We start from the raw sequence: 15133 nt of genomic DNA, 5'->3' as shown, positions 1-15133 counted from the left end.
ATATGCTCTGGAACTAGATCCAAGAACAGGGACAAGTTTTCCTGTGCCACAGCCCTCACTGGCCCAGAGACCTTGGGATGTCAGGACTCAGCGATTCCTGCAAAATGCACAAGTTGGGGTTGGAGGTCTCAGGTAGCTGCATATACAAATCACATGTGAAGCAGCGTAGTGATGGGTAGTAAGCAGTTAGGAGCTTGGGCTTTGGAATCAGACCTATCTGAATTTGGATCTTGGCTCTCCCGCTTCTTAGCTCTGTGATCTTGAGCAAGTCACGTAATCTTTCTGTACCTTGGGTTTTCTCCTGAGGAGACAGAGAAAACCATTCCTTCCAGGTGGTTCTGAAAGCTGGGCGGCGGTGGGGGGCGGGCAGATAATGCATGAAAAATGCATAACACAGGGTTACAATTCCTCAGTAGAGAATCAGCGTATCAACAGCTGTATTAACAGCTCGTGGCAAGTGAAATGCACATATGCTCATCTTCCTGTACCCGGAAGCAGTCCCCTGGACAAGACGGGGGAAGTGGGCCTCTTCATTCCCTTCCTCCCCTGAGATGGGCTTCTGCGGTTCCTGCTTCGGCTGCCTGAATCGGGGCCTGCCTCTCCATCCCCTTACTCAGATGTGTTCACTGATCCTTCACACCAGAAGGGCACGACTGAGACTCAGTTATAGTCCCTTGGCTGGGTGGGGTGGGGTGGACTAGAGGCCACGGTCAGCCTCTGGGCTACACGCCCCACCTCCATCATCTGTTCAGTCCACTCGACAAATGGACTTCATTTGAACCCAGGTAGCCTGGCTCCGGGCAGCTTTACTGACCGGGCCCAGTGTGTAGGGAAAACGTTTGAAAACCAAGGGAGGGGAGAGGGGCACCCGGCGGGGGAGGGGGCTCAGTCAGGGTAAGCATCTGACTCTTGATTTCAGCTCAGGTCATGATCTCATGGCGTATGGGTTCGGGCCCCGCATCGGGCTCCACGCTGACCGTGTGGAGCCTGCTTGGGATTCTCTCTCTCCCTCTGCCCCTCCCCAGCTTGCTCTCTCTCAAAAACAAACTTAAAAAACCAAAGGGGAGCAAACCGGGCCACATTATAGCCACATAAATTCCCCTCCTCTCAGGCCCCAAGCCTATGTCCACTTGGGCCATGCAGGGCCCAGCTTCCCAGAGCTGGCTGTGATAACATCGTCTGGGTCTTAATCCCCTCCTGGTCTGGGGGCCTGAGCTGGCACTGTCTGGGCTGGTTGGTTCCCACGGCCAGACCATTGCTTAGCAAATCAGCACGGGCTCCATGGAGGGGGCCAGAGGCTCAGCAGGCTGGGAAGGCCCCTCTTTGGCCCTGGCCTTGAAGGTCAGAGCCCCTTCTGTGGGCAGAGAGGAGGAAATCCTGGTGTCCGTCCCTTTGGGGTTCCCCGAGGTTGCCCCAGGCCCTTGGCTGCTTGCCAAGGCTGAGCCCCTATTCAAACACCTCACTGGTCCCATCTCCCTGCTTGAGCCCCCACCCCCACTGGGAGCCCCCACCCTTGGCTTCATCTTTCTTAGCACCCCCAGTTCCTGGGACCCCTTCTTCCCCCCAGCTGGCCTCCCTACTTCTCTCTTAGCCAAGGTGGGTTTACTGTGAGGGTAGGCCTCTCCGTGGTAGGGGCCCCTGTGAGGGCTGCTGGGAGTTACAGAGTGTTCTAGGAAGGGAGGTAGCCAGGTCGCACTCAGGAAGCATTTTCCATTAAGTGCCCTCGGCACACTGCCCAGGGAGATGTCAGAAGAAGGCACCCAAGTCTCCAGGCCTCCAGCAATTTGTTATGCTTTCTCTTTATCTTTCTGTCACTACCCACTTCAATGCAAATTTTGTATTCTTTTTCCTAAAGGGGGCCCTTAACATTGGACTGGCCCTGCCTTACTCCTTACAACCCATCTCCACCCTGATGGCCAGACCATCTCGCTAGAGCAGGATGTGATCCTCACGAGCCCCCCCCTCGCTGCTCCCCACCCAGTCCCTCCGGGGCTCCTGCTGCTTCCAGGGAGGAAAATGCCAAGCCCTCCCGTGACCCTGGGCCATCTGGCCACAGCCAGCCTCCGCAACCCACCGCATCTCCCACTGCTGTGCCCCTCGCGCCCTCTGCTCAGCCACGGGGACCTTTCTTTAGTCCCTCAGGCATCTCAGCACCTGGGCTGCCGCACCACGCCCCCCCTGAACGTTCAGGACTCAGTGTCAACAGCTCCTTGTCGGTTAGGCCTCCCTGAGCCCACATCACACACATGATAACACCTGGCCTTCACCTGCGTGAAGGGCCCTGCTCTGCCCCAGATGCCTCCCATCTCACTCACCCAGTTCTTCAGGCCAAAAAGCCGAGAGCCCTGGGTTCTTCTCATTCTATCAAACCCACATCTAATTGATCAGGAAGTCCTATGGACTCTTTGAAATACATCCATGTCCAACCACTTCTGACTACCTCCATGGCTACCATTTTGGTTCAAGCCCTGGGCTCTTGCCAGGGTTAATATCATCTCACCTGGGTAATTTCACATGCTTCCAAACTGGCTTGTTTCTGCGCTATTCTACAAACAGCAAGGGGAGGAGTCATTTAAAAATGTCAGTCACGTGAGGCGCCCGGGTGGCTCAGTCGGTTGAGCGTCTGACTTCAGCTTAGGTCATGAGTTCGATCGGGCTCTGTGCTGATGGCTCGGAGCCTGGATCCTGCTTTGGATTCTGTGTTTCCCTCTCTGCCCCTCCCCTGCCTGTGCTCTGTCTCTCTCTCTCAAAAAATTTTAAAAATTTTATTTTTTTTTTTATTGTTAAAAAAAAATTTTTTTTTCAACGTTTTTATTTATTTTTGGGACAGAGAGAGACAGAGCATGAACGGGGGAGGGGCAGAGAGAGAGGGAGACACAGAATCGGAAACAGGCTCCAGGCTCTGAGCCATCAGCCCAGAGCCTGACGCGGGGCTCGAACTCACGGACCGCGAGATCGTGACCTGAGCTGAAGTCGGACGCTTAACCGACTGCACCACCCAGGCGCCCCAGAGAATTTTAAAATTTTTAAATAAATTTAAATAAATAAACTTTAAAAAATTAAATAAATTTAAATAAATTAATTTAAAAAAAATTTTAAAAACCCAAAACACTGGGCTACAAAAAGACTGTGTCTTCTGTCCTGCATGTCTTTTCTCTCTCTCTCTGTCCCTTACTGGCTTGCTCTGAGGGACACCAGCTCCCCTGTTGGGAGCTGTCTATGGGGAGGCCCACATGGCGAGGAACGAAGGGAGACCCCTGGCCAACAGCCAGAGAGGAGCTGAGACTCTCAGCCCGGTAGCCTGTAAGAAACTGAATCCTGTCAACAGCCACGTGAGTGAGCTTGGAAGCAGACCCTACCCCCGTCAAGCCTCACGATGTCACCGGAGCCTTGGCCCACGTCTTGACCGCGGTCTGTGAGGAGACCCTGAGCCAGAGGCCCCAGCCAGCCCGTGGGACCCAACCCACAAAAAAGCGCGAGACAGTAAGTGTCTATTGTTTTAAGCTGCTAACTTTTGGGGCCGTTTGTAACACAGCTGTGGATCACAAAGACACTCACCTTAGCTTGTCCCAGTCTCCCGCCGACAGAGTGACTTACCCAGCTGTACTTTTCCTTGCGGCACAGTTACTACAGGCCAGAGCCTGGCCCCATGCAGATGTTCAATAATTACTTGTGAATGAGTGACTAGGGTAAGGCATGCAGGATGCCCAAAGGGACAATGCCATAGCTCAGCAGGGGCGAAGTGGGAGTTCGGGAGGGGGGAGGCCGGTTCACCCCAATCCCAGCTACCCTGGAGGCTGCTACCCCCTCCTAGCAGAGACTGGGGGCCCCGGTCTCCCTCCTCTTCGGAAGGATGCTGGTCAGAGCCCAGGATTCAAACTCTCATGGTCTCTGAGAGAAGTCCCAGCTTCATACCCCATTCCAGACCATACCTTCTGGATTTCCTCTGCTCGTTGGACTTCAGGCCTCTTTTCCTTTGTTTGGGATGGAGATTTGCTAAACGCCTCGCTTGGAGTGATCTAATTTTTATACCCTTGTCAGACTTTTTCATAAATTTTCATAAAAATTTAATAGATAAGAAAAGAATCCTAGTCCAACTCACGTGGCCCATTTTTTTGTTTGGAAATGGTCCCTGTGTCCATAAAAAGGAAAGGACTGCCAAATCCAATCCCTCCCAGCCCTGTCCCCACCGGGTCCCAGGCTGTGCTAGGGGCCAAGAGGCCAGAGAACCTTCCAGCAAAAACATCAGGCCCGAGTTGGAACCTGGTGCCCATTCTGGGTCTGGCAAGAGCTGGCTGGGTGCCCAACTAACTGAGCCATTTCCTCCCAGACTGGGACAAGTTTCCTGCCCAGAGGGAACTGAACGCACTCCCAGGCAGAGGGGGGCTGGGTCCTAGATTGGGGGAGGGGCAGCCACAGGCATTTCCCCCACCTCAGCTACTTTGGGGCTGAGAGGCCCATCTGGGGGTAAGGTGGCAGAGAGCAAAGGGTCAGGGATTAGGCTTGGACTGTCAGTTGGGTGGCCATTTCTGGAGGAATGAGCTGAAACCACCCTGTCCAGGCTTGGGGCCAGCCTGCCCCATGTCCCAGGTGTGTCCCAGGTGTGTCCCAGGGTGGGGAGCGGAGAATCCTACCCCAGACTCTGTCCTGAGGCAGTAGCCTTTGGGTGACCATGGTGGCCTTTGCTGAGAAGCAGGGCTTGCCAGAACCCGGAATCCTCCAAGAATCTTCTCCCCTCACCTCCTCCCTGACGTCTCCTCCACCCTCCTAGACAATCTGACCCTCACAACCCCCAGGAGGCCTGGAAGCTGGGAGTCTCCTTTGCCCTGTGGGGCCCCTCCTGGGAAAGGGCCCTGAGCTGGGCCTTCAGTCCCTGTGGAAACTGCCCTGTGGGCTGGATGCTCGGGCCAGGGTAACATGGCTGTGATGGAGCATCAGATTACCCTGCTCACAAGGTGGCTGCAACCATATTCCAGAACCTTCCAGGAATGGACCTGCCATATTTTATGTGCACCTCGGTTGGTTTCCATGGCCCCAGTTCTTCCAACAAGAGGGGGGTAGCAGGAGGCATGCAAAGCACTTGAGCTCTGGGAGTCAGGCCACCTGGATTCAAATCCTGACTTAGCCACCAACTAGCTCAGTGACCTTGAGCAAGTTACATAACCTCTCTGAGCCTGTTTCTGAATCTGTAAAAAGGGATAACAGTACCTGCCTCTTGAGGCTGATGTCAGAACCAAACGAGATCATAAAAGTGCTCGGCATAGTGCTTGGCACATGGTCAGCACCCTACACGTGGCAATTTTTCTTCTGACAGGCTCAGAGAGTGGCAGCGAAGCCCCCAAGGACACACAGCAAGTAAGCAGAGGAGCTGGTACCCAACCTTTTCCCAGATAGTCTGTTGCTTCCCCGGGCTGGGCCCTGCAGGAAATACGAGGCTGAGCGAAGCTGAAATGGCAAGGATCCTCACGGTCTTAGCCGAGCCTCCCTTCAGCTGTTTCTCAGCCTAGGATGGGACGGAATGTGGGCGCCATCCACCCGCGACTGTAGGTGGGTGCTAGAGCACGTGTCCAGGCCACCACATCCCCATGGCTTCCTCAGCCACCTCAGTACTGAACTCCCCAACACCAGGGGACCCAGCCGGCATGTATCCCCGGGGCCCGCCCCAGCCAGAGGAGCTGTGTGGCCTCAGAAAAGCCTCTTTCCCTCTCTGTGTGTTCATGATTCTAACGCAGGTTGAGAAAATCATCTTTATTGTTGTTCATGGAGAGGGCGAGGGAGGCCAGTAAAGGAGAAGCCATTCTGAGAACGCAATTCTCCCCCATTCCCCCCACCCCCCCACCGGGAAGGCAGGTTTGAGGGCGCTGCATCCGTTCTCTGTCCTGAGAAAAATAGGGGTTCGCTCAGTGGCCTCCAAGTGCCCCCTTCTGAGAGCTCTAGCCCCGAGCCCTCTTCTCCCTCCCAAGAGCCCCAGTGCCCACCTTGAACTCCAAGTGGGGGGCAGGGCCGGCAGTCCTGGGGTCAAGACCTCCAGAGGAGCCTGGGTGGGCCCGAGACAGACTCCCAAGTCCTTGCTAAGGCAGGTCAGGAGGGGGCTGTCCCCTGGGGCTGGCCAGGTGCTGAGGGCTGGGGCGGGGGCTGCCTTGGAGCTGACACTGAAGGCCTCTGGGATGGAAACTCCTGGGGGAAGGTGGGGAGGAAAAGAAGAAGGACACAACTCAGCTCCCCCATCTGGTGGGGGAGCTTCAGGCCCTGCTTCCCACGCAGGGGTCAAAGCTTAACACCAGGTGAAAGAGGGGATTTCACCACCCCGAGAGAGGTCACCCCAGCCCTTCTTGAACTCGGGCCTGTGGAGGCTCCTCGGGCTGTCTGGAGCGGGGCTTCCGTGTCTGGGGGACCCACGCGGTGGAGCGCCCACCTGTATCTGGCAAAGGTCCAGCAGGGTGCGGACGCTCGTCAGGCACCAGAGCTCGCCCAGCAGGGACATAAGGACACCCAGGAGGTCCAGCCAGCTGCCCACGGTCAGCAGCAGCACGAAGAGGCCGCCCATGCGCACCAGCACCGTCTGGACCTGGCTCTGCAGGCCGGGGTTCTGCCGCTGCTCCTCTGGGGGGGTCAGGGCACCTGTCACCACCTGCCCGCCATACCTGAGGTCCGGCCTGGGACGGGGCCTGGACTCCCGGCTGCCCCCGACCTTCCTCAGTGTGAGCCTTCCCCTCCCCTTGCAGCCCCCTGCCTCCCTCCTCCCTCACCCCCACTCTCTGAGCACCTGGCTGGCACCAGGCCCTTCTTCCTAACCAGGCCTCGCTGTCTATCCCCGAGCCTGCCCGCTGCTGCGCTCTGCCTGCAGTCAGGGGAGGGGGGGGGCACGCCAGCTCCAAGCTGCAGGCGCCGTCCTGCCTCCACTGCCACCTCTAATCGGTCGGGAAGCCCCGGGCACTCTTTCTGCTAAGTAGAGCCCCACCCGAACCCACCTCCCCACTCCTGCAGCCCCACCCAGTCCCAGCTCCCGGCTTCTGTTCTTGACCTTGTGGGTCAAGTGTCTACTCCATGTCCACTCGGCAGCTAGTGACCTTCTAAACACAGGAACGTGACGTCCTGCCTGATCTGAGCCGTGTCCTCGTTTCTTACTACTCCCCAGCATGCCAGACTCACTCCCACCTCAGGGCCTTTGCACCCGCTGCTTTCTGCCTGACTGCCCTTCCCTGTCCCGCCACCTCGACCCCACCTCCGCCCTGCAGCCAGGCGGTTCTTCCCATAGCCCACATCTGGCCAGGTCGCTCTCCCCTGCTGAAAGCCGTGCAGGGGCTTCTCATCAGACCGCCCGCACTGGGTTGATGAGGGCTCTCCATCAGGCCCCCCCATCAGCCTGGCCAGTCTCAACCCCTCCCCATTCCCTTGGGGTAACAGCCATACTCCACTTTTTCAGTCGTTCCACAGGGCCCCACCTTCTCTCACCTCTGGGCTTCGGCCTGCGGGGTTCCCTCTGCCAGGATCTCTTCTCCGCCCCCCTTCCCCACCCGAGCCCTCCTGCTCTCCTTCAGAACCCAGTTCAAGCTCCATCTCCTTGGGGCTCCCAGCGCGTGCCACACCCATCAGTGAGCCGCCCCATATGGCTTCTCTCACTAGACTGGGCGCCCTGGGATGGCAGGGGTGTGGTCTAACTGTTGTCGGCCTCCCCGGGGCCTAGCACAATGCTGTGCCCCGGTCGGACAGTGGGACGTGAATGCCCAGTGAATCAGCGGCCGCCCAGGGACCCCGCCTGTGGCCCTTACCCTGCATGTAGATGACGAGCAGCGTGTAGCAGATGACGAGCGGCGTCCAGAAACGCACGGCGTCTGACGTGGTCAGGAAGTCCCGGTTGATAAGGGCCACGGCTGCCAGGTCGCCCACGGCAAAGGCCACGGCCAGGGCGCGGGCCAGCAGCCGGGGGAGGGCATGAGCGCCGGCCAGCAGGCCCAGGCAGACCCCGCAGTACTGCTGGCTGCTGTGCAGCTCGTAGAGCTGGTAGACGTGGCGGCAGAGGCGCCTGGCGCCCGTGCGAAGCAGCGTGGCCAGCCAGAGGCCCAGCAGCAGGTTCAGGGTGCGGTGCGGGGCGTCCTCCTGCAGGAAGCTCAGGCCGCAGGTCAGCCCACAGCCCAGCGCGTACTGGCACAGCAGGAGCAGCCGCAGCCTCTCGGTGCCCTGGGAGCCCTGGGCGGGGGAGGCGGGGGGAGAAAGGGGGCCGCGATGCTGGGGGCTCAGGCTGCCTCTCGCCTGAGGTGGGGGGGCCAAGGGGCTGTGAAGGTGCAGAGGCTCTATTCTGTAGGAATCTGGAGCCGGAAGGAACCTTGGGGATCATTCCCAAAGAAGGAATATTCCCTGGGGTGCCCGGGGGGTTCCGTCAGTTAAGCGTCTGACTCTTGATTTCGGCTCAGGTCACGATCTCATGGTTCGTGAGATCGAGGCCCGCATTGGGGTCTGCGCTGACAGCATGGAGCCTGCTTGGGAGCCTGCTTCTCTCTCTCTCTCTCTCTCTTTCTCAAAATAAATAAATAAACTTAAAAAAGAAAAAAGCAGGGATATTGCCTTCAAGGTCAAGCCCTACCTACTGGGATCATTTCTTGCTGCTTAATTTCAGTCACGATCGTTCCTTGGGCCCCATGTGCTTGCTGAAGGTTTGTGGCTCAGAGCCTTGAAGACCTGGGTTCAGAGCCTGACTCCGCTTCTTGCTGGTTGTTGACCTGCGACAAGCCAGTTACCCTCTCTGAGCCTTAGTTTCCCCGTCCGTGAAATGGAGATCACGGCGAAGCTCTACCCGCCTCTGACTGTGTGGATACGTGAGATGACGCACTCAGAGGACCCGGCACGGGGCCTGGCACGCGGGGAGCCCGGTGTCCAGGAGCTTGCTAGGAGCAGGGACTGCACTGGCGATCACAACCCCAGGGGGCAATCTGCACCCTCCGGTCTCGGTCTTACAGAAAGGAGGTGGTGAGGAGACAGGGGGTCTGGGGTGAAAATCAGGGCCCCCCCCCCCCACCTCAGGGAGCCTTACCTTGCCCAGGGAGAGCAGTGTGGAGATAGCCCGGAGGGAGAACTCAAGCACCACCAGGGCGGCCACCCGGGCCCCCACGACGGTCAGGATCAGGGCCAGCCCTGCCAGGTGCACGGTCTCCAGCGAGGCCCAGGGGGCCTGCAGCCGGTGCTTTTCCAGCCGCCGCTCAGGGTTGCTGTGGGGCAGAATGGACGTGGGCAGGGCCAGAACCACCAGCCTCGGCCTGGGCAGTGGTCCCCGTGCCCCCAGACGTGCTCACTGGGGATAGGGTTCCCTTCCCTCCGGCCCTGCCCTCACAGGCCGGAGACAGCTCGGGGGCCCAGGAGTGGGCTGGGTTGGCAGGCACTCACTTGGCACAGTTCACAAAGAAGTAGACCTTCAGGAGGCTGTTCAGGACGGAGACTCCGCTGGCCCCGATGAGGCCTGAGGGGCAGGAGGGAGGGCAGGCGGTTTGGAGGGTTAGAGGTGGTGGGAGACCCACGTGGTGGGGGGTGGGGGCGGGGGTGGGGTGGGGGTCCACCCTGCAGCTGCCCAGAGCTGCCGGAGGGGGCGGGGCTGCACGGGACAGGGAGGTGGCGCTCACCTTGCAGGACAGAGTCTAGGAGGCTGGAGCCCCACTGGAGGGAGGGGAGGCCGGGGAGCCAGGAGGGCAGGGATGGCAGGGAGAACATGGCCGCTGCCGGGATCAGCCCCCGCCTCTGGCCAGGTCTGCTCCAGAGAGACCAAAGTCACGGGGCAAAGGTGTCAGTGGAGGGAGGGGAGGGGCAGGGAGGGATCAGAAGCTCAAGCGAGGGAAGGGGAGGGGAGGGGAGGCAGGGATACCTTCAGGGCCCCAGGGTTACTGGCCTCGGGAGCCTACTGCTGTCCAGGGGCTCCGCCTTTGGGCGGCATGAAACCAGCACTGATCTCTGGCCTCTGTCTCTGCTCAAGTTGGGTGCCCGTTTTTCTCACCCTACCTTAGGCCTTGCCCCACGGGGCCTTCCTGAAGCCCCAGGCCTTATCTGTTGCCCCCCACAGCCTTGCATCTGGGCTCTGCCCCCTCAGCCCCAGCTCTGGAAGGTGGTCCGTACCCCCCACAACCTGAGGTTGAGATACAGTTCTGGGCCCCCCCTCTCCTTCCGCCACTGGGCAGCCTGCCTCGACGATCCTCCCCGTGTCCACTAGGTGGCAGGCCTCAGTTGGGTTGGAAGCCGTGGGTGCGGCAAATCTGGATCCTCCTTCCCCAGACGGAGGAGGGAGCCAAGGGGTGGGGGGTGGTGTCACGGGTCGGGGAGACCGAGGCTTCAGCAGAAGGGAGTCGTGGAAGTAAACAAAATAGAAAACTTTATTGGTTTGGAGTGTGTGGTGGGGTACCCCCGGGGAACAGCAGACATGGGGGATGGCAGGGTAGGTGGTTTAGGCTCTGCTTGGGCTGGGGCCAGTCCTATCCCTTCCAGGGACTCGGTGTCATTCTCTGAAGCACAAAGGTCAGCGTGGGCCTTAGGAACACACTCACTGGGAGGAGTGTGGCTGCAGCCTGGGGAAAGGGCCCAGGGTGAGGACACCTAGCTCTGCTACTCACGTTGAGCCAGTCCCCTCCCCGCCCTGGGCCTTAGCCTCCTCATCTGAAGAATGGGCATGTCCAGAGACCCCTTTCAGAACGGTCATGAGGATTTGTCTGGACGCCCACAGTGCTGGGCACCTAGGAAGCCCTCAGTAAAAGCTTCTAGTTGGTGTTATAGGCTGCATTATGTCCCCCACACCCACATTCATATATTGAAGTTCTAACCCCCTATATGTGACTGTAATTGGAGATGGGGTCTCTAAAGAGGTAATTAAGTTAAAATGAGGACATTAGGGTCGGTGCTAATCCAACACGACTGGGGGCCTTATAAGAAGAGATTAGGACACAGACACAGAAGGAAGACCATGTGAGGACACGGGGGGAAGATGGCCGTCCACATGCCAGAGGGGAAAGAGAGAGGGGAGAGAGAGGATAGAGAGAGAGAGAGAGAGAGAGAGAGAGAGGCCTCAGAAGAAACCAACCCCGCTGATGCCTGGATCTCTGACTTCCAGCCTCCAAGCTGTGAGACAATATCTGTTGTTTAAACCATCTCGTCGGAGGTCCACTATGGCCTCGTGGTGCCTCACAGTGACTGTCGGGGGCCCTCCAGCCCTCATGGTCCTGGCTCTTGCCAGGGACACCAGCCTGCGCCGGGCAGAGCTAACTTCCAGTCCTCTTTCTGCCACTTCAGAGCTGTGTGGCTTTGGTCAAAGCACTTCCCTTTTCTGAGTTCTCAGCTTCCTCTTGGTAAAAGAGGGTTTTACCGTCTCACACTGTTTGAGGACTAAGCAAGCTGATGCATGTAAGCGACCCAGCTCAAGGTGATGGCCATGCCCCGGAGCAGCGATTATCATAATGAGTAAGGCTCTGGGATAAGGTAACCCAGTACAGAGGGGGAAGAGAATTTGCTGGAGAACAAAGTGGCTGGCCATCCAGAACAAGTGCTCTGGCCTGAGGGGGGCCGTGGGTCTGGGGGGGACCAGCGCTGTCCACACTCTCCTCCGACCTGTGGCAGGGTCTAGGCCAGTGGTCTGCTCTGAGCCGGCCATTCCCAGCTGGAGCGGGCCATTGCTTCCTGCCGAGTGCCAGGCTGTGTCGGGAAATGGGGGTGAGGGGTGCCCCCTAGGTGCCCTGGTGCAGGCCCCGCCCAGCCAGTTTCCGGAGCTCATCCCAGAAGAGCATGCTGAGGATGGTGTGGGGACCCAGGCGCAGGTAGGCTGGGCCCAGACCCTTGTAGAGGGCCAGGGGGCCCTCCTGCCGCCAGATCTTCACCAGGCAGTCGGCGAGGCCACCATACAGCTGGCCCTGGGGACAGACACAGGGCAGATGTCACAACAGGGAACGTGGCGCCCTGGCTGGCACAACCAGGGGTGTCTGTGTGTAGGGGCTACTGTGGTACATCAGTAGAGAGACTCTCCCCAAGCTGGGAAAATTCTCGAAAGGTGGCCCTGTAGGCTGTGAAATGTAAGAAGCCTCTTCGTCCAGGCAGCCACAGCCCCATGCCTGGGGGCTCAACTTTGGCTAGTGGCACACAGGTGGATTTCAGCCCTCACTCGGCCTGTGGAGGGCACCTCTGTGCTGAGCGCAGCCTGCACCAGTGTATGCGAGGGCCCGTGTGCGTGAGGCCGTGGGGTCAGGCCTGGATTCTGATTCGAGCTCCTCCATGTATCAGCCGGGCGACCGCACTCACAAGTCACCAGATCTCTCTGAGCGTCAGTTTCCTCATCAGGAAGATGGAGGTGATTGTGAGGATGCAATAAAACCCAGAGGTGAAAATGCTTAGCCCATGCCTGGGACATAGGTGCTCAGCAAACAAGGCAAATCGATGCGTCTGCATGCATGTCACGTGTCTGTGTGTCTCTGGCTGTGTGTGTGTGTGTGTGTGTGTGTGTGTGTGTGAGTGTTGGAGGGTGCTCTCCAGCTTCCCACTGGCCCCCCACCCCCCGCACCAGCCCCTGCTCACTTTGCCAGTTCCGTCCACGGGCTGATTGTATAGCCGCGTGCTGACCACATCAAAGGGGGTCATGACTGCGGCCACGGCGACGCTACTGATCATGCCTCCAGCCAAAGCCACCAGCCAGCTGTCCTCCGGGAGCCACTGTGGGGTGGTACAGGTTCTGACACCTGCAGGTGCCCTCCCCCCCACCCGCAGGGTACCCACCCTCCCCTCCCAGCGTGTGGGGGCTGGGAGACCTAGGGGAAGGGGAACAGACCGGGCGCCTCCAGCCACCCCCCACCCCAGCTCCGTCACACTACAGGGCTCACTGCTGGCCCCCACTCCTGCTGGGCACAAGGGCCGGGGACATGACCCTAAGGGCAGAGCCAGGGTCCTCAGCTGTCTTCAGGGGCCCCGTCTGTCACCTCCCCGTTGGCTTCCCTAGGTGGGGGTCCAGCTGGAGATGTTAGGGAGTGATGAGGGCCCAGAGGGGGAGAAAGGAGGCAGGCAGCCCTTACTTTGGGGTGTCTGTGGGTGGGCACAGGTGTCCCTGGCTCCTCACCTGTTGCTTCTGCACCCAGGCCTTGGCAGAGGCAAAGGTGGCCAGCTGGGCCGCGGAGCCGACCATGACCCTGGGCACGGCCCCACCCACGCCCCGCCATAGTCCTGCCAGGCCTTGCTGCCGCCAGATGGTCTCCAAGGCCCCCAGAACACTCTGCGGGGAGAAGACGCCGCGTCATGGGCAGCCCCTGCCGGCCCAGGAGCCCATCCGGCCCAGGGAGCTCTGGGGAGTGACGGTTCCTACCTGGTGATGGTGCTGGTGCCCCACAGCCATCGCGGCCACCGTCTGGGCCTGCAGCTGTGTTTTGACCTGTGACAGCAGACGTGAGAGAGGGCCTGGACGAGCGCGCCCCGACATCCAGAGCGCCACGAGCCCACCCCCACAGCTGAGGGGGCGTGTGGGATAGGGTCGGGGGCGAGGCTCTGAAGTTAGCCTGGGTCTGCATCCCGGTGTGACCGGAGCAAGTTACTTAACCCCCTCCAGGCCCGTCCGCTCACGCCTGCCAAGCTGTTCTGAGGACTAAGCGGGATGACGACGGTACAACATCCAGCCGGGGACGCGGGGGCCTCGCTTATTTTTCACTCGCACAGGCTGCACGGGAAGATGGGTGGCCACACCGGGGTGGAGCCAGCACACGTCCTGCCACCCTCTGCCCCCTCCTCTGGCTCAGGCCTGGTGGGGCAGGGACCCCAGGAGGATGAGGATCAGGACCAGGCTCTGGGGCTTTGAGCCAAGGGGCAGATTCCAATCCCGGGCAGGGATGTTCCCCGCCCAGCAGGCCCCACCCGGCCGTCCAGGTCGGTCGGTCCCCGCAGGGCCAGCCTGGGAGGCTCCAGAGTCCCCGGGCGAGCTGGGTCACGGGGTGATGGAGGATGGAGAAAAGGCACTCACCAAGTAAGCAGGGCTCCCCACGAAGGCTCCCAGTGCCCCAGCCACGGCGCCTGCGACCACGGTGCCGCCAGGCTGTTGGGTGAGGCCAGCCTGGCACGCCAGGCTGTAGCAGTAGAAGCGGACGCCATTCATGAGGCCCTGGTAAAGGAGGCCGGCGGCCAGCCCCTTCTGCAGGCCACACAGCCCATCTGCACGGATCACCGCGGCCACCGAGGCAAAAAAGCCCCTGTAGGGCCGCGGGTAGGTGCCCCGGGCCCGCAGCTCCCCCTGCAGCTGCAGCCGCGTCTTCACCACCTCTAGGGGGTTAGTGAAGACACAGGCCAGGCAACAGGCCGAGGCGCCTAGCACCAGGTCCACAGCGGGGGCAACCGTCTCCCTGGCCTCTGTTCCTGAGGCCCGTTGCGCCCCGGGCAGGGACATGGGCACGGGGCCCTGGGGTGGCGGAGCTTAAGCTGTCTGCACCCCCGCAGGGCCGCCCGGCTGGGGATCAAGGGGGCCTGGGGCCATGTCTGGAGGGCAGACGTCCAGGTCAGACAGGCCGGGTGGCCCCTGGTCTATCCTGGGAGTCCACCTGCTCGCTGGGGCTGTTGGAGCCCGGGACACGCCCCTGCTGGCTCTGACCAATCCCAGCTGTCTCTGTTCTCCACACCTCCCCGCAGGGGTGGGCCTGGACCCTGGGATCTGGGGAAAAGGTCACCTGGGGCAGGAGGGGGATTGGGGGCGGGGAGAAGGTGTCAATCAGCTGAGACACCTCCTCCTGTTGTTCTTACCCTCCTGCCCTCCCTGTGGCGCTGGGGCGAAGGGCTGGTGCCCCTGCCCCGCCTCTGGTTTAGCCAGTCCTGCTGCAGCTCGGAGCCCTGGGCATAGAGCAGCTGCCTGGGGAGGCTCCTGAAACCGTGCCCAGGCAACGCGCTGACTGCCCACAACCACCCTGCCACCGTCTTTGTGGCTTCTCCGTTCCCGGCCTCGGTCTTCCAGTCTGGTTCCCACAGTCTATGGTCCCACTGAGAGCAGAGGTGGAGAAGGGCTTCTCGAGCCCTGTGGAACTGCTTTTGAACCCCGGGCTCTGCTACCATGTGTGACTCTGGGCAAGTCACTTTCTCTCTCTTAGCGACGGTCTGTTTCTAAAACGGGGATATCAGCACCTACTTCAGAGGTGTGTGGAGAACA

At 60.1% G+C, this 15133-nt stretch overlaps 2 protein-coding genes across 3 annotated transcripts; both read right to left on the bottom strand.

Annotated features, from left to right (window-relative positions):
* Nucleotides 1-5733: 5733 nt before the first annotated feature.
* Nucleotides 5734-9790, bottom strand: TMEM82 (transmembrane protein 82). Of its 2 annotated transcripts, XR_006712042.1 has the most exons (7): nt 9615-9790; nt 9382-9454; nt 9032-9206; nt 7773-8190; nt 6416-6603; nt 5979-6177; nt 5734-5879 (listed from the first exon to the last, which is right to left on the bottom strand). XR_006712042.1 is itself a non-coding variant. In XM_045475770.1 (6 exons), exons 1-6 carry the CDS (start codon nt 9700-9702, stop codon nt 6082-6084), a joined length of 1038 nt encoding a protein of 345 aa, XP_045331726.1. In that variant the 5' UTR covers nt 9703-9790; the 3' UTR covers nt 5734-6081. The 2 variants fall into 2 exon arrangements, 1 of the variants encoding a protein (XP_045331726.1); XM_045475770.1 differs by having other exon boundaries at nt 5734-6177.
* A 547-nt stretch (nt 9791-10337) lies between these two features.
* Nucleotides 10338-14572, bottom strand: SLC25A34 (solute carrier family 25 member 34). Its single transcript, XM_045475771.1, has 5 exons — nt 13964-14572; nt 13316-13381; nt 13073-13225; nt 12538-12672; nt 10338-11879 (listed from the first exon to the last, which is right to left on the bottom strand). Exons 1-5 carry the CDS (start codon nt 14381-14383, stop codon nt 11697-11699), a joined length of 957 nt encoding a protein of 318 aa, XP_045331727.1. The 5' UTR covers nt 14384-14572; the 3' UTR covers nt 10338-11696.
* Nucleotides 14573-15133: the final 561 nt, after the last annotated feature.

This window comes from Leopardus geoffroyi, chromosome C1 (assembly GCF_018350155.1).
Source record: "Leopardus geoffroyi isolate Oge1 chromosome C1, O.geoffroyi_Oge1_pat1.0, whole genome shotgun sequence".
NCBI classification, from domain to species: domain Eukaryota; kingdom Metazoa; phylum Chordata; class Mammalia; order Carnivora; family Felidae; genus Leopardus; species Leopardus geoffroyi.
The sequence above is the reverse complement of the archived record's forward strand: the minus strand, read 5'-3'. Positions and strand labels throughout refer to the sequence as shown.

Excerpts from the sequence above, each read along its gene's own strand:
- TMEM82 (XM_045475770.1), bottom strand. The coding sequence starts at position 9,702 with ATGTTCTCCCTGCCATCCCTGCCCTCCTGGCTCCCCGGCCTCCCCTCC. Across the intron at positions 9,207-9,381 it reads TTCTTTGTGAACTGTGCCAA|CAACCCTGAGCGGCGGCTGG; the intron begins GTGAGTGCCTGC and ends TCTGCCCCACAG. Across the intron at positions 8,191-9,031 it reads CACTGCTCTCCCTGGGCAAG|GGCTCCCAGGGCACCGAGAG; the intron begins GTAAGGCTCCCT and ends TCCCCCGCCCAG.
- SLC25A34 (XM_045475771.1), bottom strand. The coding sequence starts at position 14,383 with ATGTCCCTGCCCGGGGCGCAACGGGCCTCAGGAACAGAGGCCAGGGAG. Across the intron at positions 13,382-13,963 it reads TGGGGAGCCCTGCTTACTTG|GTCAAAACACAGCTGCAGGC; the intron begins GTGAGTGCCTTT and ends CTGCTGTCACAG. Across the intron at positions 12,673-13,072 it reads CCTGGGTGCAGAAGCAACAG|TGGCTCCCGGAGGACAGCTG; the intron begins GTGAGGAGCCAG and ends ACCACCCCACAG.